The 25078-nt window shown below is 40.8% G+C and overlaps 1 protein-coding gene across 2 annotated transcripts in view; it reads right to left on the bottom strand.

Annotated features, from left to right (window-relative positions):
• Window positions 1–25078, bottom strand: part of GPC6 (glypican 6) — a 970469-nt gene that overhangs the window by 456413 nt on the left and 488978 nt on the right. For both annotated transcript variants that reach the window (XM_042460070.1, XM_042460071.1), the window contains exon 3: window positions 7874–8265. In XM_042460070.1, the coding sequence (XP_042316004.1) occupies window positions 7874–8265 (392 nt within the window). The remainder of the gene's footprint in view (window positions 1–7873; window positions 8266–25078) is intronic.

Raw genomic sequence — 25078 nt, 5'->3', positions numbered from 1 at the left:
CAGTAGCTTTACCAAAAGGGATTACCAAGAGAATTGTCAGACGGTCCGAGGTTCAGGGTAACAGATAGGCAGGTCGATGAAGCAGTCCAAGGTCAAGGTTTCCGGGTATTCAAGACAAGAAGCCAAGGAGCCAGAGACAGAGTCTTTCCCCTAAAAGAGTCAGATATCCACTGGCAAAGAACCACACATGCTCCAGCTGCTTAAGAAGGCAAGGAGCTGGCCTTCAGCTGTGCCTGATTACGAAGACGCTTCTGATAAAGCCTCCGAGATCTTCGAAGGACCTCTCTTTCTGCTCGACGCTCATTGAAGGTAGGCACACTGCCCAGATCCTCCTCCATGTCCACAGCCTCGGCACCAGGCAAACTTGACTGCTGAACCTCTGGAGGGGCCATAGACTCTGCTCCAGCAGAACTAGGGCCAGCCTCTGGCTCCTCCATTACAGGTTCAAGCCCCTGGGGCTCTGGCTCCTCCATTATAGGTTCAGATCCCAGAGGCTCTAGCTCATCCTCTGAGTCCTCCAAGCCATCTTCCAGGCTAGGCATGACACTGGGATGATCCGGATGCCCCTCCCCCGAATCGCTCCGTTAGCAAGTGCCCACTACAAATTGAAATCGAATGCATTTTGACAGAAATCGAATGCATTCTGTAGATTGGCCGCTGCCAATCAAGCTATCGTCATGGTGACGTTTGCAGGGCATCGGGGGAAGTGTCCTCCCTTTTTAAAGCTTTCCCTTTGCTTCCCTTGCTGTATCTGCTCAAGAAGACAAATCATTCGCATATTTGCTCAAAAAAAATGTTAAAAATGTAACATTGATTGTTTGCAACATTTGTAGCTTCTCCCTCTGCAGAAAGCAAGTGCAAGCCTGGCTCCATCTGCCTCTGGAATATAAACCATGCGCATGTGCGCTCAAAAAAAATTGTTAAAAATGTAACATACATTCTGGAATATAAACCATGCACATGTGCGCTCAAAAAAATTGTTAAAAATGTAACATACATTCTGGAATATAAACCATGCGCATGTGCGCTCAAAAAAAATTGTTTGAATTTGAAAAGGGGGGGTTGCCTGACATGAGCTCCGTTCATGACCTGATTTTTTCCTCTTGCAAGGGAAGGAATGCCCAGCGACAGAGGGCTTTGGGCAGGGGATGCAGGGAAAAGAGGCTCCTAAAGAATGCCTTCCCTTCTCCTTCTGCCCAGGGCTCTTTCTTCCTCCCCCTCCCCTCTGATGAGGGGAGGAAATGCCTTGCCCTTTGCCCACCCTCTGACCTAAATCCCTCCCTCAATTTGCCTCGATCGTGATCGAGGCCAAAGTTCTCATTCCCAGGACCCGGGGTTTTTAAAAAGAAACGGTATTTGCGCCGATTTCAAAAGACCCGCGCTAGGGGCCATTTAACACGGAATGGGTGTGCAAGCCCCGGATTCGCTTGTGTGAGATTCGGGGTGAGTAGGAACTTCACGTGATTGAATCGGTTTCAGAACCGATTTTTTTTGTAATGTGAATGGGCCCTTAGAAAGAAAGAAAACCCAGTTAAGATAGAACAATTTGAAACAAGACAACCCACTAATTACAGCCATTTTTTAAAAAAAGCATGAAGTTCTAAAAAAGCTTGTCTGAATAAACAAGTCTTCACCATTGAAGAAGTAGGGAGTTCCAAAGTCTAGGGGCAGCCACAATATCTTGTGTTACCACCAACCATATGTGAAGTTGGTGGGGATGAAAGAAGGGCTTCTTCTGTGGATTTCAGAGTCACAGGGGCAATATGTTCATTGAAAGCCTGACTCTAAGCCATACAGACCTTTATAGGTCATTAGAAGTACTTTGAATTGTTCTTGGAGAGACCAGTAACCAGCCAGTGAGTTTTATGATCCATGTATTCAGCTCCAGTTAACAATCTGGCTGCAGACTGTACTGATGGAAGTTTCCAAAGATTCTTCAAAGGCAGTCCCACACAGAGGCATTACAGTAATCCAAATGTGACATAACTAAGCCATACTTCACTGTTGCCAGATCAGGTACACCCAGGAATAGTTGCAGGTGGCACACTAGCTTTCAACCTGCAAAAGTACTTCTGGCCACTGCAGAAACCTGATCTCTCAAGTTCAAACTTGAGTCCAGGAATATCCTCCACACTGCAAACCTGCATCTTCAGGAGGAGTTCCCCCATTCAGCACAGGAATACATCCCTGTTCCCTGATCTGTTTTTCAGTTGACCAGGAGCTATCTTGCCTTTCTCCCAAGACAAAAGGCTGGAACGAGATGACTGTGGTATATTAATTGCTGCATGCCCTAGAGAAAGAACTTATACTCACAATGTATTTTGGGACAAAGGTGGAGAAGGTAGCAACCACAGACAGAAGGTGTTGGGGACTGAAGTCACCACAAGCTTATTGGCTATAGCTCACAATGGAAAGGAATGCCATTGGACTCAAGAGTCTCAAGGAAAAAAGTACCTTCTCAGACTAGTTGAATGTTTTAAGCATTAGCACAATTGTGAGGCTTACAAGGCACAAGATGTTTCCAAGAAACAAAATGTGCACAAAATAGTACACACATTTTTAAAATGGGAAAGTGGAAATAATTGGGGGGGGGGGGAGTCCATACAAACTAATCAAAGGAACACATTGCATAATTTAGGTATATTGCCAAAGAATTCCACCTGTTAGGGGGGAAAGTCTTAAAATATTCATTTGTAGATTTGTATGTTAAGGAATGTACAATGTATCACACATAGGGTTCTCCAGCACCATTAGGGTCATTCATAAGTTGTACTGAACTGTACAAGCTTTGAGAAACCACTTGAAACTGTTCCAGTTCCACAAGGAGACAAGAATGGGAAGAAAATGAGATTTGGAGAAACTCAGTAAGACTGAAGCAGAAATATGTAATTTCCACAAGGCATAAGCCTAGATCCAGATCCAAATCCAGTCACTAGGCAGCTCATTTGGTGGAATTCCCTCTCTCCAGTCTGTACACTGGGCTAGTAAAAATGGGAATAATGAGAATTCCCATACCTCCATACTGTAGAGACCCCTATGACTACCTGCATACATTGCAGCTATACCAGCAGACCCCAGACTAGGCTGTAATAATATAGACTCATGAAAGGATCTACCCATTGCTCCCATATGACATGGCATGGATAGGAATCAGGACTGATGGGAATGCAGTCCAATAGAGAGAGTTGGTTTATGGAAGACTGTATCATATGGGTTTCTTTTTTGGCAAGTGTGTGCCACCACTCACTGCTCTTCCATTTTCTTACTCTTTAATGTTTCCCTCATTAATTTCAGCAGCAAAGTCTTAGCACTCTCCTGTTTTCCTGCATTTTTTCTACCTCACTAATCAAAATAGAAGCAGCTCAAAGAATATCCTAACCCCCCTCCCTTTAACCTTTATTAAAAGTATTTCCTGACAGGTTGTGACAAGCTCATTTCAAACGTCTTGGAAGTCCTCCATTTCAAATGTTGTTCTCAGCCACTGTAATGTGGGCCACAATGAAAATCACTCAACCATATTTTGGAGCATCTACCATGATGGCTTAATGATTTATGTCAGGGAACCCGTTTTTGGTTCCAGGAAGCCTTTCTTTTAAGAAGTTCAACTTGAAATTGGCCACTTGAATGCAGATGAAAACCAGAAACACTATGACAAATATTGAGACTATCAACATTTTTGGGAGAAAGGAGGAAGAGATTCAATTAACAAAATTCATGAAAATGTCCTTCTGGAATGCAGAGCAGTATCTGCCTTTAAAGAAACATAAAACTTAGCAGAATAGACCTAGGATTGACTTGGCCCTCTGAGGAGGTTAATCTCCCCCCCCTCAACTGCACTTCCTACCTTCCCCCCCGAAAAGACTCCTTTCTATTCCCTCCACAAATTCTGCTAGTGGTGAAGCCCTCTAAGCCTTTTAAAAGAATCGGTAGTGAACAACTGCATCCTTGCATTACCAAGTGTTGACTAAAATTAAATTTTGAAGATCCTATGCAGGAAAAATATTCCCAGTGTTGCAGAAAACCTCTCCTTCCACAAAAAGTGACTCACACAAGTTTCTTCAGTCTCCAACAAAAGCATAAACTTCTGCCAGAACTAACTCTAATACTGTTCAGAAATTATGGCCCAGCAAGAAGCATCACATCTTCATTTTATACTTCCATTGCATGTAAATGAAAGCCCATCTCTGGAAGAGGTACAGAACAGTGAAAATTAAAACTATCGCCAATGGAGCACATTTCCCTAAACAAATGCAACTGTTACCAAGATTAGATATACACCAAAGCTATGGGTTATTTCAAATGCCCAAAGTAGAAGAAGAGAGATGCTGACCAAGAAAAGTAGAGTGCATAGTTGAAGGCAAGGCAGGGAAATTCTTTATGGAGTATTTCATTAATCACAAAGCCTCTAAATCATTCATACCATCCCTTTTTGCATGTGAACACCACCCAGTAGATTACAAAGACCTGCAATACAGGGTAGGCGGGGGACCATGACAGTTGACTTATTTTTATATTCTGAATTTTATCCATCTACTCTTTACCTACTCAGCTACACTCTGTGATATGAATACAAATTATTTGATCAGAATTGCCACTTACAAAGTCTCATTTTACATTAGACTGGTGGGTGGAAGGAGAAATAACAGTAGAAAAATAAATCCTTTTGAAAGTGGAGGGCACAACACTCACTGTGCAAGGCAGGAGTGAGGATCTCTAATGTTGCAACAAAGGAGAATTAATCCACTTGGCTCTTAGAAGCTCTTAATGAGAACTCAGACTAGCTAAGTAGAAAAAGAGTGTTATTTTATTTTGTGTACATAATTATTTGAATTTTAATTTCTACATAAGAGAAGAGTATAAGTTATTTACGTGATGTGCACAAAAGGGAAGATGGGGTTTAGGCCTTGCTTCAGTAAGGACCCTGATTAAACTAACTTACACTGCTTTACAGGCCACCTCTATATATGTTCTTCTACTAACTATAATTCACCAGTCAACAAAGATATACTATTTCCCCCCACACACTCTTTTGACAGAATTGGATAAGTTTTGCAGTCATACTTTTAAATGTGTGAAAACTCTCAAATATTAAACAAATAGAAGAAGTATTTGTAAAAGTAATATTTAAAGGTTGTACATGTGCATACTGCTTTTGTATTAAAGGAAATAGTTTCCACCATTTTTATTTCTAGATAAAATGGATGAAATTTTGCAGATACAGGGGCCTTTCACACTGAAGTTATAGTACTATAATTTCCACTTTAAGGGCCTCAATATCCCAAAGGCACTAGGCGCCTGTCTGATCTTGGAAGCTAAACAAGGTCATCTCTGCTTAAACATACTTCCTTTATATACCGCTTCATACCACCTAAGCAATGTCTAAGCAGTTTACAAGTGTAAGCTAATTTGTCCCCAACAATCTGGGTACTCATTTTAGCGACCTTGGAAGGATACAAGCCTGAGTCAAGCTTGAGCCCTTTTGCTGGTCTTGAACTCGCAACCTTGTGGTTTGAGTGAGTGGCTGCAGTATAGGCATTTAACTACTGCACCACCTCTGGTTAAAACTCTTCAAAGAAGGAAACTCCACCACACTCAGGGACAGGATATTCCACAGCCGCTCTTACTGTTAAGAAGTTCTTCCTAATATATATCATAGAGATGTATCTAGACAAGGAAACCATAAAATTTCAGACTGGTGAACTGCTAAATGAAAAAAAAAGTTTTGAGAGGAAGTGTTTTATTATCCCCTCAGTTGATGCACCAAAGTCTCAGAAATGTTAAGTGTTTCATCCTCAATGGACCTTATGGATGATATTTTATTAGATGACAGTAGATTATGTACCCTGTAGAGTTTCAACACTGTTATCGTGGGAATGAGGCTTTGAAATTTTTCTCCACCCAACAGCCATAACTGTTTGGCTGCTTGTCAGGAGGTGGCTCCATTGCTGGGAGGTGTGCCTATCCTCATGTTTGCCTAGCACCTGGAAGAAAATGCTAGGGAAGTTTGGCTGTGAAGACTTAGTGGTGAAACAGACTGCCCCTTTGCACCACTGTCTGGGCAGGTTGAGAGTGTGATGTTTTGATGCCACATGATCTGAGGCTGCCTGGAAGCTGGCTTCATGCCACCCAGTTGCCCACATGTGGGCTGGCTTCTTTGTGCTCCAGTGGCATGGCATTTAGATAGCGCATGCCTCAGGAGTGCTGTAAAGCTGCAGCAAGGTGGGAAAAGCTGTCTATTTGGCGGTGCAAAAAGGGGCAGCAATTTGCCACTTCGTTTTGTGTTGGCAAAAAGTCGGATTGGGGTCACTGCATGTGGTTATTGAGGCCCCAATTTGGCTTTCTTAGGGGCAACTTCAAGACCCCCTGTTTCACCCCTTATTGAAATTAAGCCCCTCCTGAGAAGTTGGTGTCTGCAGCAGCCAGAAGCAGGCATCAAGTCCCAATTTATCCAGCATTCAAGACATTCTTAGAAGCCCAGATTAATATTGCTGGCATGTGAGTATAAAATACAGTGAAAATACAGGGACACAACCTTTGATAAATTCATTTTAACATACTCAACCAGCACTGGAATTAGAATAGGAAAACCAGATCCCAAGTAAAGTTTTCCCAGGTTGGAAGCTTAAGCCTAGCTTATCACAAAACTACACTCTGTCCCTACCCTTCCTAATCTCCCTCTCTCCCCCCTGTTTTTTAAAAAAACTTATGGAAAAACATTACCACATTCACAATCTATGTCCAAATTGTCCGTGAAACACTGGCTGGTGGTGGCTTCCATGCCAGTGAGGTGGCTTTTAGTCTGAACTTTAAGAGTTCTACGAGTTGCTGAACCAATTTTGGAGATAGGTTCAGTACCTTTGACACCTCCTTTACATTTGAATTAAAAATGGCTGTGCTATCCCACTGACACAGAAGCCATTGTCACAAAAGTTAGCTTCAGAGCAATTAATAGCAAACCTGCTTCCACTGGACATCTTTCAGTTCTCTTCCAAGAGGTCCACTTTGACTCAAGATATGGAATTTCTGAACTACCTTGCAGGCCATCACTGGTTGGAGGAGTTCTGCAAAATCTCAGAGACCTACAACACCCCTCACCTCTCACCACAGACATAAAATCTTCCACCAGTACACCAGTCCAAAAGCCATTGTTAATTGATATAAAGGGAAAAACAAAAAGACCAAACATAGGAGAACCTAATAATAGATCACTTATGTCAAGACCACTCAAATGCCTTCTATGTTTTGGATTGCAGCTCTCATCAGCCTCATCACTGTGGTAACTGATAATGGGGGTTGTAGTCTGAAAATTCTGGAGGATATGAGATTATCTACACATATCTTATATCATGCCTTCGAGTAAAGCTCTATGGGATTAGGCTAAGTGACTTCAGAACCTCCTGTTATGCAAGTTTCCGAGATGCGACATCAAAGAAGCAATCTATCCGTTTCCATCTGATGTGGCATCATTTAAGTAGAGCTATACATCATATTGCTTTTTCTGCATCTCTGAATCTGTTCTAAGAGATTGGGACTCATGGTGTACAGAGAAGGGGATGTGAGGTTGAAAGTCTGGCAGGGGCTGATATAACAGGGCTTCCAATAATAAAGGACATTATATTAGATGTATATTGACACAATATTCTTTTCTAAATGGAAATTTTGGCACTCCTGTTATCATTTTGACAGAGTCCAAGACAGGAAACCTGATACAGTTACTCACACATCAACAAACTTCCCTTTCAGCTATAATTGTGACAGAGATGGAAAGTTGCACACCATAAATGACAGCTTGGAATAGCAGCTCAAGTCTCCAGTGAAGCAATTGAAAGGGGAAAAAACCTAGCAACAACAACAAAGAAATCATTTTGATTACCTTCGATACCCTGTTAGCAACTTCTCTGCCTACGGTCAGCCCCTGAACAAAGGTCCGTGCAGCGATGAAAGCTCTCGTCACTTGTACTTTCAGTTTCCTCGGTACATCTCCAAAAGGCTTAAGCTGGTCTGTGTATTTGCTGACACACTCGAGATAGTCCTCCGAGAAGTGATAGTGGGGGTTTATGAGTTGGAACATTCGCTCTAATAACCGAGCCCAGAAGTCATTCAACATTTCCTCCAAGTTCACATTGCCTCCTGTATAGTATCGCTTCAGTTCTATGAAGAGGTCCTGGAACACTTCAGAATTCTGCATGTAGAGCATGCCATATGTCTGTACAAACATATCGTTTAAGGATCGCTCCGCATTCTCCAGGAGTTCTCGGAAAAATTCTATACAAAAAAGGAGGGAGAGTGTAAGAAAGACATAGTAACACTTACAATAATTGCACAGATAATAAATAATCATGCCAAATCTATATCAGTTCTCTTTCATCCTTTAATGGACTACATCGAATAAGAAATCTGCTAAAATAATTTAGATGCCTTGCATAATTTTTTTTCCTGAATAGCAAATAGTCAAATAGCATGCAAGGTTATTACAAAGCAAATCCTGTTGTATTTCAATGGGACTTACTTTCATGTAAATGTGTGCAATTATGGGGCCTTAGATTTGAACTGGAGAATGGTTTCTTTAAAATCATATTAAAAATAGAAAGCTTTGGATTCTTCATGAGAGTGCAGAATAAAAAATCCATAGCTCTAAATGTTAAATATGCTTTTAAAGGAAATTGCCAAGAAAGTTGTTCCACTTATATTTTGGGGATTATTTAAGCACTGAAACACCTACCACTTAAGATACTGACTGCTGGAGTTCCAGCTGCTGAGTACTAAATACAAGAGAATGAGAGAGTCAGACAGCAGCATGCCAAAGTCAGGAAGCTGAAGCCAAGAGTTGTGTTGGAACCTTGCAGGAGAGCATGGGATTGTAGGAAAGGACTTAGAGACATGGCAGGATTTTCTATGAAGAGACTGGTCTCCACTGCATAGATATTACATCTGGGCCTGATTTAAATCAGGAGGGGGATCCACTGGCCCTGAGACTAAATGCAGCCCTACTGGAATCCTATGACATTACTGCATGACGTCTTACCACTTTTGTTGTCTTCACTACTAAGTTTTCCTGGAGCTCTGACAAGTGGATCATATTGCCAAGAATACTTCTGAATTCTAGAAACAGTGCCTCAGAAACTGTATAGGTGGGATAATTCTGCCAGGGAAGTACCAAAGGGTAAACTAAATGTTATGCTAGTGAAACGACATCTCACAGCGTTTCAACAAAATCAATTGGAAAGAGCCACAAAGGTGAGAAAAATATATGCCTGTTTTAAATGGCCCAACATATCCCTGAAAGTTGGTTGGGAATATACCACACAATTCCTTTTGATGATAAGAGGAAGAGGAGAAGCAAGAGGGAATGAGGAGGCAGTGGAGATGGCAGCATCTGCAATTTCAGACTATTGGCTGTGTGTGGAAAACATGTAATACAATTGAACAGAAGTGATACCAGCAGATATATTAGTAACCCATTTAATTTTGGTATTAAATACTCCAGTACTGAATAAGTTTGTCAAATAGAATATGCCAAAAAATACCTAAGTGCTTAACCCCTCCCTTTCCATTTCAAGACAGACAGTTTCTTGATACACCTCCCATTTTCCCTCCTAATTGGAACTGTTTGAAATTGTGCCTTCAGTATCTCCCTTTTGAGAAACTTCCATCCTTCCTGAACTCCTTCTCTTTTACTATTACTGACCATGGGATTACCCCAGTGTTTCCCTGAGTTTATTGAAATCAGTTTTCCTAAAGTCTAAAATGTGTGTCTGACTATGCCTGACTTCTCCTTTCCACCAGAACATGGTCACTCCCACCTAAGGATCCTACCACTTGCACCCCATTACAGGTTATCCCTGTTGGTTAGGATCAGATCTAAAATGGCTAGATCCTAACCAAAATTTAACATAGGGACAGGAAAAAGGAATGAACCCTCAAACCCCTTCTTCAAGTACCAATTATCTCTTCCACCTTACCTTTAATTTCCATGTGTCACAAAGAATATAGCCTATCTTGAATCACTAGCAAGACAATGGTGAGGGTAACTGCGTTGCAACTCTGAATGCTAATATGTGAAGAAGACTCACTGAATTACTGGGATTTAATTTTGATTCCCCTATTGAATTAAAAGCCTTCTTCAAGCATTAATCAAAGTATGGACTCTTCTAATGTGAGGGCAGGGAGAACACACTGCAAGGCCCCACACTTAGCATCAGGCATATCACTGGCTTTGCTCTGGAACATCCACAACTCCATCTGGGCTTCTACTGTTCACACATAAGATCTTTCCTTACAGAAGTCTGATCCATGAGTATCCTAGCAGTGAAGACAGACATACAGCCCTCTTACCCAATATTTGAATGGAGCCACATTCAAATGGAAATACTCTCACTTTTTTCTAAGTGTGAATCTGGACTCCCCCACCCAAAAAAAAATCCCACAGATTTCTTAGCTCAGTTTTTTTTCTTCCATTACTCCAATCAGAGTCAATTTTGTTTTTCCATTACTGTGTATGAGGAGCTGGACAGACTTGTACAAAAGAATCTGAGAATGAAAAGAAGTCTTTAATCCTTCTCTATGAGCTGATTCATGTCCTGAACATGCCTACCTCCAGCCATTTTTTAAACTGTCCCCACCACCACCGCCATCACTTTCAACTGAGCTCCAGAACCAGACGTAAATGGAACAAGCTGAGAGGAAAACAAACCTGTCAGGAACAATTGGCAGGTACAGGAGAGGTCAAGCATTCTTTCTTCCCTTTTATTTTCTCCTATACATGCACCCCCTTGAACTGAGAAAATCCAAGTTTGAAAACATAACCTGTCAACCTCCAAGCTAATACTAGTGCCAACCTATATTACTCAAATATAACACTTGACCCTGAAACATCTCAGCAGTTCTGATTCTACCCTTATGCAGAAATTAAATTCAGATATCAGGGGGGAGCCAGAGAGAACCTCAATGTCTTGCCCTCTTTACGAAAAACTTGTCATTTTGGGATGTGTGCATGATTGTTTGCATCCCAGAGTTTGCCATCCTCATGTGGGCTCTCCATGTGAATCAAACACTAGAAAATCAGAATTTTGCAACTGAATTATGGCTCTCTAAGTGAAACATATGAGGTAATGGTTTGCCAACCCCTCCCTCCCCCATCATTTCTTCTGTCATCCTTCACATGTGGAAGGCAATTTTCTGAAGTTGAATGCTACATTTCCAATCATTTGAAGGTCTGCAACACATAAAGTAGTCTTTCTCTTTCAGAGTCATAGAATCATAAAGTTGGAAGGGATCACAAGGACCACCTAATTCATCCCCCTGCCATGGGGGAAAACAGCTATACACTCCTGAGATATGTAAGTTTATCGCACAGGGCTCCTGGCACGCAAATGGAATGGTACAAAAGGGGCTGGGAAGGGAATGGAACATGTGGGGGATGCATTTTACCGCACACCAGAACACTGCCGAACGCTGCTGGAAGTTCCCATTCCATTCCGTTCCATTCCCCATCTGTCCCAGATGAGACAATTTTTGAGAACTGTTCAGAACAGTTCTCAAAAATCGCCTCCTCTGGGATAGATGAGGAATGGAATGGGGACTTCTGGCATTGGTGTTGGAATTCTGGTGTGTCGTAAAATGCATCCCTCACCCATTCAGTTCCCTTCCCGGCCCTCTTTGTACGGTTCCATTTGTGTGCCAGGAGCCCTGTGTGATAAACTTAACTGTCTGAGACAGTCCACTCAACTGTCAAACAGTTCTTACATTAAAGTTGTTCCTAATGTTTTGGTGAAATCTCCAAATATAACACCGGTTTTAAAAGATCTCCATTGGCTGCCCATCCGCTTCCGAGCTCAATATAAGGCGTTGGTAATTACCTATAAAGCCCTAAATGGCTTGGGTCCAGGATACCTAAATGACCGCCTCTCCCCGTACATTCCGCCTCGCACCCTCAGAACATCTGGGCAGCAGCTACTGAAGGTGCCTGGGGCTAGGTTCGCCTCTACTTCACGGAGGACATTCTCCATAGCTGCCCCAGCCCTTTGGAACGCGCTGCCCACAGAGCTCTGCTCGTCTACTACCCTGGCCCAATTTAGGAAGGACCTTAAAACCTTCCTATTCCAACAGGCATTCCCCAAATAAAAATCCTGTGGGCCTCCCTCCTCTTTCCGTGGCCAAGAGGTTGGGCTATGGGGCTTTTTTGCTTGTTTGCTTGATTTTATTGTTGTGTATTTTAATCTGATTGTTATTTGTGTTTTAATCTGATGTAAGCCGCCCTGATCGTAGGAAGGGCAGCATATAAATAAAAATATTATTATTATTATTATTATTATTATTATTATTATTATTATTATTATTTCTTGTAATTTGAATACAGTGGCTGATGAGCTAATATCTGGAGCAGCAGAAAACAAGCATCCTTTACATGGCATTCATTATGATGTTTAAGAATGATTATCGTACTACCTCCCCATGTCTTCTCTTCTCAAAGTTAAACATACCCATCTCATCAGACTGCTCACTCATGGTCACATGGTCTACTAAAACCCTGAGATCCTTTTCACATATATTACTTTCAAGACAAGTTGTCTTTCATCCTATATTTGTGCATTCCATTTTTCCTGCCTAGATGTTTGTCCCAGTTTCCCAATCTGTCAAGGCCATTTTGAATTATCATCCTGTTTGTTGGGGTACTAGCTAGCCCTCCTAATTTGGTGCCATCTATAAATTTGAAAAACACACACTGATCTCATCTCTCCAGAATGAAAAGGAAACATTGGTAAGCACTCTTTGGCACTGGTCTGTCAACCAAATAAATATCTACCAAACAGTAGTGTCCACATTTTATTAGGTTGTTTTCAAAAATGCCATGAAGCTATTTTACTGAACCTAACTGAAATAAAGATATACTACATCTATGACCCGTTACAGACCGCTCAAAAGGGGCGGTCTCGGGCCGCTGTCAGTTGCAGCGTGGAGGAGTCGCAGCAGCCAAACCGCGCAACTCTTCTGCGCTGCAAAGAAGGAACGCGAAAATTGCGCTCCTTCTGGCAACCCGGAAGAGACACCGCAAGTGCTAAAGCGCGCACTCGCGGAGTCACTTCCAGGCCGCGACATGCGGACACAGAGCGTCCGTTATGCCAAAATTGTGGCGGCCGTGTGGAACAGCCGCTGCCATTTGTTACGGACTCTGTCCATAACAGGGTAAGGGGCGTCTGGAAGAGACACCCCTTTTCCAAAATGGGACGTCCTAAGGACGTCCCTTATGGCGGTCTGTAACCCGCCTACAACACTCCCTTGATCTACTATGTTGGCATTACTTCTTTTTGAGAAACTCATGCAGGCACTTTAGGAATCACATTTTTCAAAACTGTATACAGACTGACTGTTTATTGATTTGTTTCAGATTGATTGGTAGTTGCTTAGATAGTCTCAGTTAGTCTTAAAGGTACTATAAGATCCCTTTGCATAATAATCCTGAAGTGTAAAAGATATATAATTGTTCATGCTAAATATTAAAGTTAGGATTATCCATGCAATTGTATTTCCGATTTGTACATATGGCTGTGAAAACTGGACATTGAGGAAAACTGATAGGGATTAAATCAATTTATTTGAAATGTGGTGCTAAAAAAGAGTTCTGTGGATACTGTGAACTGCTAAAAAGACAAATAAATGAGCTCTAGAGCAAATCAAGCCTGAACTCTCACTACAAGCCAAGATGACTAAACTTTGGCGATATCATGAGAAGACATAACTCACTAGAAAAGACAAGAATGATTGGTAAGGAAAAGAGGAAAACTGCATTCCAGATGGATAGTCTCAATCATGCAAACCATGACCCTGGGTCTGCAGGGTAGTTGATGATAGGATGATTTAAAGCCAGAGCAGACAGGCAAGAAAAAGCAGTTTGATCCCATTTTTTTCAAAAGCAGGTCAAAACCCCACTACCGAAATGGTCCACTTGAAAGGAGGGACAAGCAAGCATGGCCTGACTGCATGGCAAGGAATCAAGCCATGCTGCTGGGTAACTTTTTTGTTGCCTCCCCACCATACATCTGCATTGTCACATAAACACACCATCTGAAACTTCCAAGTAACTCCCATGTCCACCCAGATGCCATTCCATTGCATGGCTGCCCCTTTGATTGGCCACACAGTTGCACATGAAGTGCTCCGCCAGTACAGGGCATTGGTGCATGGGTGTGCAGGTGATACATTAACAAAGCACAATCATAGAACTCCCCCCCGCACACACACACTCCCCCTTCACCCAGCTTCACCCTATGTCCCCACTGGACTATCTGGTTTGTGTATACAGTATTGTAATTACACCCATTGGCATTGTCACACTTTCATTTCTTTGCTTTGCCACAGCCCTGCACTCACATCAGCGTGTTTATATGCAGGCATGAAAATGCTCATTTTCCCGCCTTGAATCAGACTATCCTGGCTTCTTTTTGCTCCTGGAGCGCAGCTTTGGTCCAGATTCCAGCTGCTTTTGTCATGTGTCATGCAACCTTCAAAGCGGCTAGAAAACACATTGTTTTGCCTGTCTGTTTCACCCACTAGAGTCATACAGTGGTGATATGTTGAAGTCAACTTGACAGCACTTAACAACAACAAATTATTAATGGCAATTAACTTTACAGCAAAGAGTGTTTTTTACAAGAAAGTCACTGTAGGTATGGAACAAGTGCAACTTTTTATGGAATATCTGAGTGTTTTAATTCATGTCTGGTATTTCAAACAATAGACTGTTTTCTAACTGATGATATATTAGGATCAGATTTGCTGAGTGCTGAGTGCTTTCAGACCTGTTATACATTTTGTGCTGACAAGACAGATTATACATGTAAGATTCAGTACTGGATCTGAGAACAGCTCTTCTTTCCCCAATATATTTCATTCATTTAATGGGAAGGGTCCCTGTTTTACTACCTGTCTTTTGAACAACTAGCTTGACAAAAATTTCATATTTGAAATATCTTTGAAACAAGGTCAAAGTGAAAATATCAATGAACTATTGTAAAATTAATCTTACATCAAGTTGCACACATTAAAGTGTGTGCATTTTAAAGTATAACATTCAGAAAGTATTGCCAAGTATTTTATTTTGTGCAGCCACTTTTCTCTCCAAATGATTCCCATAATGTGCCCTTTATCATCTTTGTAAATGACTTTTAATTTTTAATAGAACGTAGATAAGTGAGTGTGCATGTTTACATATTATGACTGAGTCAACTCTCATAACTAAAAATGTTTGTTTTATCATCTCTCTCTCTGTCTCACCTTAGTTCTTGGCTACCATTTACTGTATTACTGAATGTAATTTATTTTACATAGCTGTGCCACCTGAGTTTTATTCTACAGTCATTTATAGCAAAATATATGTCAGCAAGTCTATAATCTATGGTCAGTTTTGTAAAATATCTGAAGAGGGTATACATTTAAGGAACAAGAGGTCTAAAAAACAAACTCAAGTTGCTTTCTTTTTACCAAAATATAGGTGAAGAAATTAATGGTGTGAGATATCATCCATGGAGCCATCAAACAGATCCCCTGTGGATGCCCCCCCCCCCCCGTATGCCCAAAATCTCCTTTTGTCTATGAGAGACAGTTTACCCCACAACTTTTCACAGATGAAAACTGGGTGTGTATGGCGGAGCAACATCCATCAAGATGAATATTAATGTAAAAGAACACACAAGCTAGGAGAGGCTGCAGGCGTTTGCATTTGCTTGAGCCTATTGAGAAGGTCAATACTCCATCCCAACTCTCCTCTCCCTTCAATGCGTTGATTGAGTAAAAACTACTTTTCAATTTTGAACTCTGCTTGCATCCACTGAGATAAGCTGAGGGTGTAGGGGAAAATAGGAGGAGAAAATTAAAACTGGGCCATTTGAAAAGTAGCTGTTTTGAAAATTAGAAACGGACTGGGTTTTTTATTGTTGTTTCTTGGGTATTTTTTGGCAGCCCATGTGGACCATGGATGTTTCCAGTCATAGAACATTGGCTCCAGGATCCATCAATGTGACTTACTTTTACGATATTTGCAAAGGATTGTACTGGGAATATCTGTTTAAATATTGTGCTCTCTGGATTGTTCTGCTGAAACTGTAGTCTGCTCCCCCTGTGATGAAGGAGGTGCGTTGCTTTGCTGGTGATGGGAAAAAGAGGAACCTGAGTAATGCCCTATGACCTCACTGTAAGTTGGGGGTGGTCCTTCCATCCTTCCATTACTGCTATAATTGGTTGCACTTATGCCCAAATTGCTGATTGGTGGGCAAGGGCCCCCATTGTACACTGTATACCTGCACAGATATCCATCCATACTGAGAACACTACCACCACCATCTTGACAAAATGCAGGCCTGTGACCAACATCAGTTTTTTTCTCCTGTATTATGTGGCTTAGTGGTTAAGACACCGACTCTGATGATGATGATGATGATGATAATAATAATAATAATAAAATTTATTTTTATATCGCTTTTCCAGAAGATCAAAGCAATGTACACAAAATTTAAAACTAGTTACAAACACATCATAAAATAGATAAAACCAATAACACAATATACAAATCTAAAACAATCATTTGAAAGGGTGAGGCAGAAAGTTGATGGGATCAAAGTACACTAGTTCATTTTCCAGAGAGGAAGGCTTGAGGGAAGAGGAAAGTTTTTAGCCTCTTTTTGAATGTTTCTAGGGGGGTGATCAGGCAGAGTTCCTCGGGTGATGACTGCAAGGTTGGCAGATCGGCAGTTTGAGACCTATGTGCCATGTGATGGACTTAGCTAGCAGTTCAAAAGTATGTAAAACTGCAAGTAGATAAATAGGTACCACCTTGGTGCGAAAGTAACTGCATTTAGTCATGGTAGTCACATCAGCTTAGTAATGGAGATGAGGACCTCCACCTACAGTCAGATGCAACTAGACAATCATGTCAAAAGGGAAACCTTTACCTTTTACGTTTATTATTTTTAACACCTTGGCCTGATGAAGAAGCCAGTGGAGCTTCGAAAGCTTGTAAAATGTGCTTTGTGAATTTTGGTTGTCCCAATAAAGTTATCACAGTTTTGTGGATTTTGGATGTTATTGGATGTTAGGAAGGAAACAGACCTAGACCTTGGGAATACGTATACCTGTAGCAAGCAACCTATGGTCCTCCAATCTGATGCTCCCAGTATTGGTATCAAATGTCTTCATGTATTTGGTGGCAAGTGTCCTCTGGACAAAGACTGAATTTGGTATCACAAAATTTTCAGCTTTCTACTGTGGTAGTTAAGGGGTTTGGACTAGCACAAATGGTGTTGCATATATGGTGGGCACCTGGTTGTAGATTATGAACAGTGAGAGAATCCATTACTTTACAATTGATCATCTAGTTGCAAAATAAATTCCATTAGGGTATTGTTGTGGTTGTTTTTCCTGCTAGCATTACATTGGAATTAGGCCTAGGGAAAAATCAGATTCACATCCCCGCTCAGCCCTCATTCTTGATGATGAATCAGAATCCCATCCCTACTCAGCCATCATATTTGCTGAGGGCCCTATTTAACCAACCACACAGGGTTGCAAGGATAAAACAGGGTAGAGAGAACCTTGCACATTGCTTCAGGCTTCTTGGAATAAAAATGTGATATAAATGTGAAAAAAGCTTAAAATAAGTAATTCAGTTCCTGATAGCAAGTGTTGAGGCTTAATGCTCAGTTTTACTGTCTTGGAGAATTGGGGGATGTTTACACACACAAAAACTATGCTGCAAGCTGAAAAGCACAAACACCAAACATAATGCAAACTGCAAATTGGAATAAGTTATGCTACTAAAGGGAAAGGAAACCAAAATAATAGCAAAAAGTCATTTTCATATGCCTCCCAGCAATGCTTACTTTTTGACACAGTCTCCTATCCCTCAAAGCTGGTAAAATACTAGGTGCCAACTAATTACACATTTCCTTCTATATTAGCAAAAACTATCACCAGTGTGTTATAATTTTATAGTACCCTACATGGCCTACATGTTAAATGCCACTGTATTTACCAAGCATGTAATTAAGTGTGTGTTCCCATTTAGCAATATAATATCAGGGTTCATTATGAAATTATACTGTTCAGTCAAACTAGCATCTAAAATACAGTTGTCAGTTTCACTGGCATAGGCATAATTTCATTAGGCACATGCAACCCTTCTGGATAGCCAAATAGTAATACATCTTATTCCCCTTTAACCTTCAAGTTAAGTATTTTAATTGGTGGATTCCCCCCCCCCCTGTGATGTTCAACCATTGAAATAATATCAAGCTGGACTAATATTATGTTGTGATACTTGAGATCTATAAGCATTACATTGGTGATAAAAATGGTTGTGGGGGAAGAATGAACTGCAGCACTTCAAGTATGGGGTGTCACAGATTTGAATGTCCCTGATTTTAAAAATCCACCAAGCCATACTCTCTCAGCCTCAGAAAAAGGCAAAGGCAGATCCACTCTAAAGAAATCTTGCCATGAAAACCCTGTGATGAGTTGGCCTTAGGGTCACCATAGGTCAGAAAAATCTTGAAGGCAAACAACAACAGCAAACCAAGTCACTGCCTGAATGACTGTTTTCATTCCCTTCACAAATTAAGGCTCCATAGGTGAAGACTAGGGATCAATAAACAAATCATGCCTTCAGGGTTCACACTTTAACAATAGACTGTGTTTCAAGAAACACTGTCGTAAAGTAATAATTACCTCCAAGAAAAGGAAAATGAATGAAAAATGCAACATTCACTTTTCCTGAAAATGCTAGATTGCTTGCCTTCTGTGCTCCTGTGCCCATGCTTTCATATTAATTGCCCTAATTGTTGTATCTATTCTACTGACTATGTGTTTCTGTCTAGCTTGGATTTAAAACACACACACAGACAGACAGAGAGAAAGAATGAAGATTGAGAGAGATTATGTTTCTTTTCTCTTCATTTGCTCCCTGATAAGCAGCCCTGAAAATCATTAATATTTCACATGGAGAGGCAACAGTATTTTGAGGAGAGTAAACATTGGGGTTGGGGGCAGGGAGTGGACTCCAGATGGGAAAAAGACACTTGTGTCTCCATTGGGCTGCGGTTAAAAGGCCATCCTGATCTGGGGATAGAGGCAAGCTGTCTAGAGAATCTGCTTTCCCCCAAGTGTCTGTTTACCCAATCTTCCTCTGAATGGCTGATGGTAATGAATCTCCTTCCTCCGGCCCCAACTGCTGCATTCAGTTATCATCAAGCCCAGCCATCAACTAGCTCTCTAATCTTGCTCTGATGGATGGAATACTAACCTTTCACAAGATTAGAGACACAAGGTGCTCTGGAGATAATAAAATTCAAATAGGTTTATTTCAAAGGGCAACTCAATCTTGATTTTGTTCACGGGTCACTTGACAGATCATTTGCCAATGTACGTTTCCCTCCTCCTTTCCTTTGGGTGACTATGTGCTGTGTGAAGTCTGCATGTGTGCCTTTCTAAACCTGCCTTCTGAGCAATGCATAACTGTTTCAGATTTAAAAAGCACTAGATGGGCAGATTGTTCCATTTCACTTTTTTGGTATTCACCTATAAAGCCATTCTGTTTCTACCTTAATCTGCAGTTAATAAAAAAGGGAAGTCACGGGTATGAGTTTGCTGGAACTAAGCAGATCAGTGGAGGATAGGGAGCCTTGGGGATGTCTCATCCACAGGATTGCCATGGGTAGAGATTGACTTGAGGACTGTTAACAACCGGTATAAAATATAATGGAAATGCAAAACATGTTGGTATGGTGATAATATATGGATGAACACCAATTTTAGGATATTTACATACCAAAATATGAAGGTCAGGGAAATTTCATAGATTTTTTTAAAAAAATGAATATAGTACAGAAAGCTGCACACACACACATCAGTAAAACACTACAGTGGTGCCCCGGGATGCGAAATGATCACGTTACGAAATTTCCGGGGTACGAAAAAGTTAGATTGGAAAAAACTGTTCCGGGTTACGATATTTTTTTCGGGTTACGAAATTTATTTCGGCGCGAAATTCAAACGCAAAGCGCGGCTAGCGGCTTTCCAGCGCTAACGGAAAGCCTTTTCGGGTTGCGAAATTATCGGGTTACGAACGGAACGGCGGAATGAATTAATTTCGTAACCCGAGGTAGCACTGTATATACCCAAATGAAAGTTTTTGTGTGTGCATTAGTGAAACTACATTTAAATCAAGTACTAATGAAAATGTGTGCATAACATCTAAATAACAGCAACTTCAAATTAGCCACCTTGTCTATATTGTCTGGCAACCACCAAAATTCATAGAGAAAAAGAGGGGAAATAAGATAATGAGAAGGAGGATGGAGAAGAGAAGGAAGGAAGAATCTATGATTTCTAGTGTATCATGGTGGCATATGTATGAAGAGTTACAAGATGTATTTCATTTGTAAATATATGACAGCACAGGAGTAGATAAGATTCCTTATGTCTTTTCCTCTTTTGCTTCCTTTACAAATGCATTGATGTCTGAAGATTCCAACACAGGTGCTTTATACAAGAAAATCTGCAGAAAGGGACATTACTTGGTGAGACCTCTCAGAGCTTGAAACACTAGTGGTAGTACTGAAATTAGGGTTAAATCCTCAATAAAAATCCATTTATTAGTTTATTGAAAAAATAAAATTGTTGAAAAAATAAAATTAATTGGTCTTTAATAAATGTATTGTTTTACTAAATCATTAAATCATTCAATTAAATTATATCATTTATAATAAGTAAAAGTGGCCATTAATGAATGAAAGTACCAAAAAATGGCCATTGTTTCACAAAAATTCCATCAAAAATTCCATTAAAGATTAAAAGAGCCAGTTGACACATGGAGTCTTAAGACAGAATTTTAAACTGGAGAAAAGTTTAACAAATTTGGGGTTAACTTATGATTTTTAGCCTCTGAGTCTTCATGATCATCTCATCCATTATTGCTTATGTTTACTGTCTCCAAGCAGGGATGGGGGAAATGCAATTTTTTCTACATTTCCTTAAGCTTCCTTCCAGAATAAGAAAGAATTCTGGAATTTTGGTAAATCCTTCAGAAATGAACAGCAATATAATGCTCCCACATTGTCAGTGGCCAAAGCACAGCCTTTCCTAGCACAGAGAGGCTAAACTGTACCTGCCTATCTTATAGATGTTAAAGACAAAAAGAGTCACAGAATAAAAGAGGTAGCAAACCCAATTCATTACTCTTAAGACTCTTGGATTGTTTATTGTCCTAAACCTTGGACACTTGCAGGTTAAAATCAGGTAAGAGGACTTACATAAAGTTATTCAACTGTTAAAATAGTAAAATCAGATAGTGAGTCATGTGTGCGCTCACATGCACACACTCCTTGCAAATAGCAAAATATTATAAATTCATCATTCATACTGCTAAATATTCCAGATTTTTAAAAAGGATTTAAGAGCTAAGCATTCAAATCCCTGGTCTTAAATGGATGAATCTACCGGTTTCAATCCCCCCCCCCACCATACTGGCATTTAAAAAGGTAAACTGAAAACCAGCAGTGCACCTCGGTGTGTTTCTCCTTCAGGAGAGAGGCATTTGGTCCAGAAAAGGGGATGGGCAAAGTATCACCAAGGGACCATATATGGCCAATGGTCCTCAAATAATTTTTTTTAAAAAAATGCCAAAATTTACTATAATTCTAGGGACTAAAACATTTTATACCCATTTTTCTTTAAAAAAAAAAAAAAGACACATGCTCTAAAAAAAAAGTGACCCTGTGGTCACTTCTAGTTTCAAAAACTGGATAACTCCCCCTGCTTAAAGTGGCAAAATGGTAAGTTATTTGCCTGGAGCCTCTGCGTGGTATGAAACAAGATTGTAGTCTTGTAGATTCTCACAGGGTGTGGATGCAGCTTTCTCCCCTTCCAATTGCCCACTCCTGCTATAAATATTTCAACAGGCATTTCACAACTAAAGTTCCCTTGTTGTGGGAGGATATTACATCACAATCTTAATGCAACTTAATATGGTATTTTGTAGTATAATTGTTTAGTGAGGGACTTATCAGCAATTAACTGATTAGCTGGAAGAGCCCACAAAAGGTCCCGCCATGTTATTATCAACATTACTGAACATACCACAGAGTGTCAAATAAGAAATAAAGCAAGCCACAAAAGTTATTTTCTGTTAAAATGCACACTATGATTAGAGCAGATCATTAAACAGACAGTCTGTAAGCACTTAGACAGGAATGCTGTGATCACTAAAGGTCAACATGAGTTTCTCATAAACAAGTCTTTACACAATGACTACTGCTAAGACTATTACTACTACTAATTCTCTTCCTTCTCCCCCTCCCCTCCCCTTCCCTCTCCTTCCTCCTCCTCTCTCTCTCTCTCTTTCTGCCTCCCTTTCAAAGAGTCACAAGCTCTATGGTAGATGAGGGGAATGCTATGGATATAGTGTACCTTGATTTGTCAGTCTTTGACAAGGTTCCCTATAATATTCTTGCAAAGAAATGGTAAAATATGAGTTAGACAATGTGACCGTTAGGTGAATTTGTAATTAGCGGACCAACTGAATCCAAAGGGTGCTCACCAATGGCTCATCTTCATTCTGGAGAGAAGTGACTAATGGGGTGCCACAGGGTTCTGTCCTGGATCCAGTGCTATTCAGCACCTTTATCTGATGGAACAGAGGGCCCACTTATAAAATTTCAGTTGACACCAAATTAACTAAACTAGTAAGGGTATCTAGTAGCCCAGAGGGTAGGATCAAAATTCAAAATGACCGTAATAGATCAGAAAGCTGGACCAAAACTAATATAATGTAGTTTTTTTTAAATGGTATTACACAAAGGGGCTGTGCAGACAGCCCTGAAAGGGCAGCCTCCAGCAGCCTTTTACTGCCAGATCGGGGCCATGCAGCTGAACACTGTGGCCCTGATCTGGCCTTTACAGGGTGCAATAGCCATGGCACTGTGGTTTTATGGCACTCTTTTGGTACTGCGTTGTGCAGACACAGCGCCTGAGGAGCTCCGTGTCGCCACATGCTGCGCAGTGCAGCATGTGCCATCACGTCACCCTGGGGGCAGAGCCACAGCATGCATCATGTAGACATCTTCCCCAACTCCACCCCCAATCCGGCCCAAACTGCTGGTCTGTACAGGGCCTTAGGCAGAAAAAAAATATCTCGAATATAGGATGAGAGACATCTGACTTGACAACAGTACATGCAGAAGAGATCTAGAAGTCTTAGCAGACCACAAGCTAAACATGAGTCAACAGTGTGATGCAGCAGCTAATAAGCAACCTAGGATTTATCAATAGAAGTATAATGTCTAGATCAAGAGAAATAATAGTGCCACTATTATGCTTTGGCCAGACCTCACTTTGAATACTATGTACAGTTCTGGGTATTATTATTATGTTTATTTGTATCCCGCTTCCCTCCCAGTACAGGGACTCAAGGTAGATTATAAATCTAAAACAGTCCAAGTTAAAACACTATAAAACATGCAAAATACAAGTTTAAAAACCAATTAAACAATTCCAACAATTAAAAACATTACATTATTAAAATTTAAAATTTAAAACTCTTTAAAACGAAAACAAAACAGCATCCCTGTTATGTGAAAGCCTGGTGGTATAGAAACATCTTTACTTGCCACTGGAAGGACAGCAGGGATGGAGCCATCCTGGCCTCCCTAGGGAGGGAGTTCCAGAGCTTGGGAGCAGCCACTGAAAAACCCTCTCTCTTGTTCCCACTAAACGTGTCTGAGAGGGTAGAGAGACAGAGAGAAGGGCCAATCCAAGAGGGATGTTGACAAACTGGAATGAATCCAGAGGAGGGCAACCAAACTGGTGAGTGTTTTGGAAAGTATATCCTATGAGGAGTGGCTTAGGGAGTTGGATATGTTTAGACTGGGGAATAGAAGGCTGAGAGGTGACATGATAGCTATGTTTACATATTTGAAGGGATGTCATACTGAGGATGGAGCAAGCTTGTTTTCTGCTGCTTCAGAGACTACGACACAGAGCAATGGATTCAAACTACAGGAAAAGAGATTCCACCTAAACGTTAGAAAGAACCTCCTGATGGTAAGCGCTGTTCCACAGTGGAATATACTGCCTTCAAGTGCAGCGAAGTCTCTTTCTTTGGAGATTTTTAACTAGAGGCTGGGTGGCCATTTGTTGGGAATGCTTTGATTGTGTCTTTCTTCATGACAGGGGGTTGGACTGGATGGCCCCTTTGATTTATTGCAGCTTTATGATTCTATGACTCAGCATGACAATTATGACTAAAACTCTGAAAAACAAGGTGCTATACTCAAGTCATGGCTATGCCTGTGTAGACTACATACAGAAGATGTACTGCATTTTATGACCAATATTTGACTATCTCCAATAGCTATAGATCAGTGTTGGCTTCCCTCTACTCCCCTCCTATAAGCCATAACTCAGAATGGCTTGGATGTCACGTTGTCATATTATGAACTTCTGCTCTGGTTCAATGACCACTGCTTATGAGGATACAAAGGAGGAAAAAGTGGCAGAATGCAAGGTGATGATATCCTATTTCTGAACACACACATATCTACCAAATATACCAGATGAGAGCAGGATCAGTCCTGTTTATCAGAGACCCTAAAATCTGGCAGTGGCTAAATACAGGACAGTGGCTAAATATAGGGCTAAATATGTTAAATGTGTGGCTGCTATACTTGGGGTTGTAGAATTTTGACATTTAGGGTGTATTGAAGTGACATTTAGAGTCTTGTACCACTCCCTCACCTCCAAGCAGTAGGAAATGCCTGCATACCCTATAGACATACACTATAGATGCAGACTTTGCTACACTAAATATTAAAATGAAAGAAAACCACGTGCATGGGTTACTCCAGCCAAAGAGGAGGGATAGAAATGAAAGTTGCATGGAAAACTTTAAAGGCTGCTTTCTAAATGTGTCCTTCATATGTTGCTGTTTGTTTTTCTTAACAAAGGAAGTGGTGAGGATGGAAAAAAAGACCAAAAATTGCATGCTCAGCATCTTGTGCTGGATGCAATTGTACACAATGGCGGGATACAAACC

The sequence above is a fragment of the Sceloporus undulatus genome, chromosome 3 (assembly GCF_019175285.1).
Source record: "Sceloporus undulatus isolate JIND9_A2432 ecotype Alabama chromosome 3, SceUnd_v1.1, whole genome shotgun sequence".
Classification (NCBI taxonomy): domain Eukaryota; kingdom Metazoa; phylum Chordata; class Lepidosauria; order Squamata; family Phrynosomatidae; genus Sceloporus; species Sceloporus undulatus.
This window is presented reverse-complemented; position numbering and strand designations above follow the sequence as displayed.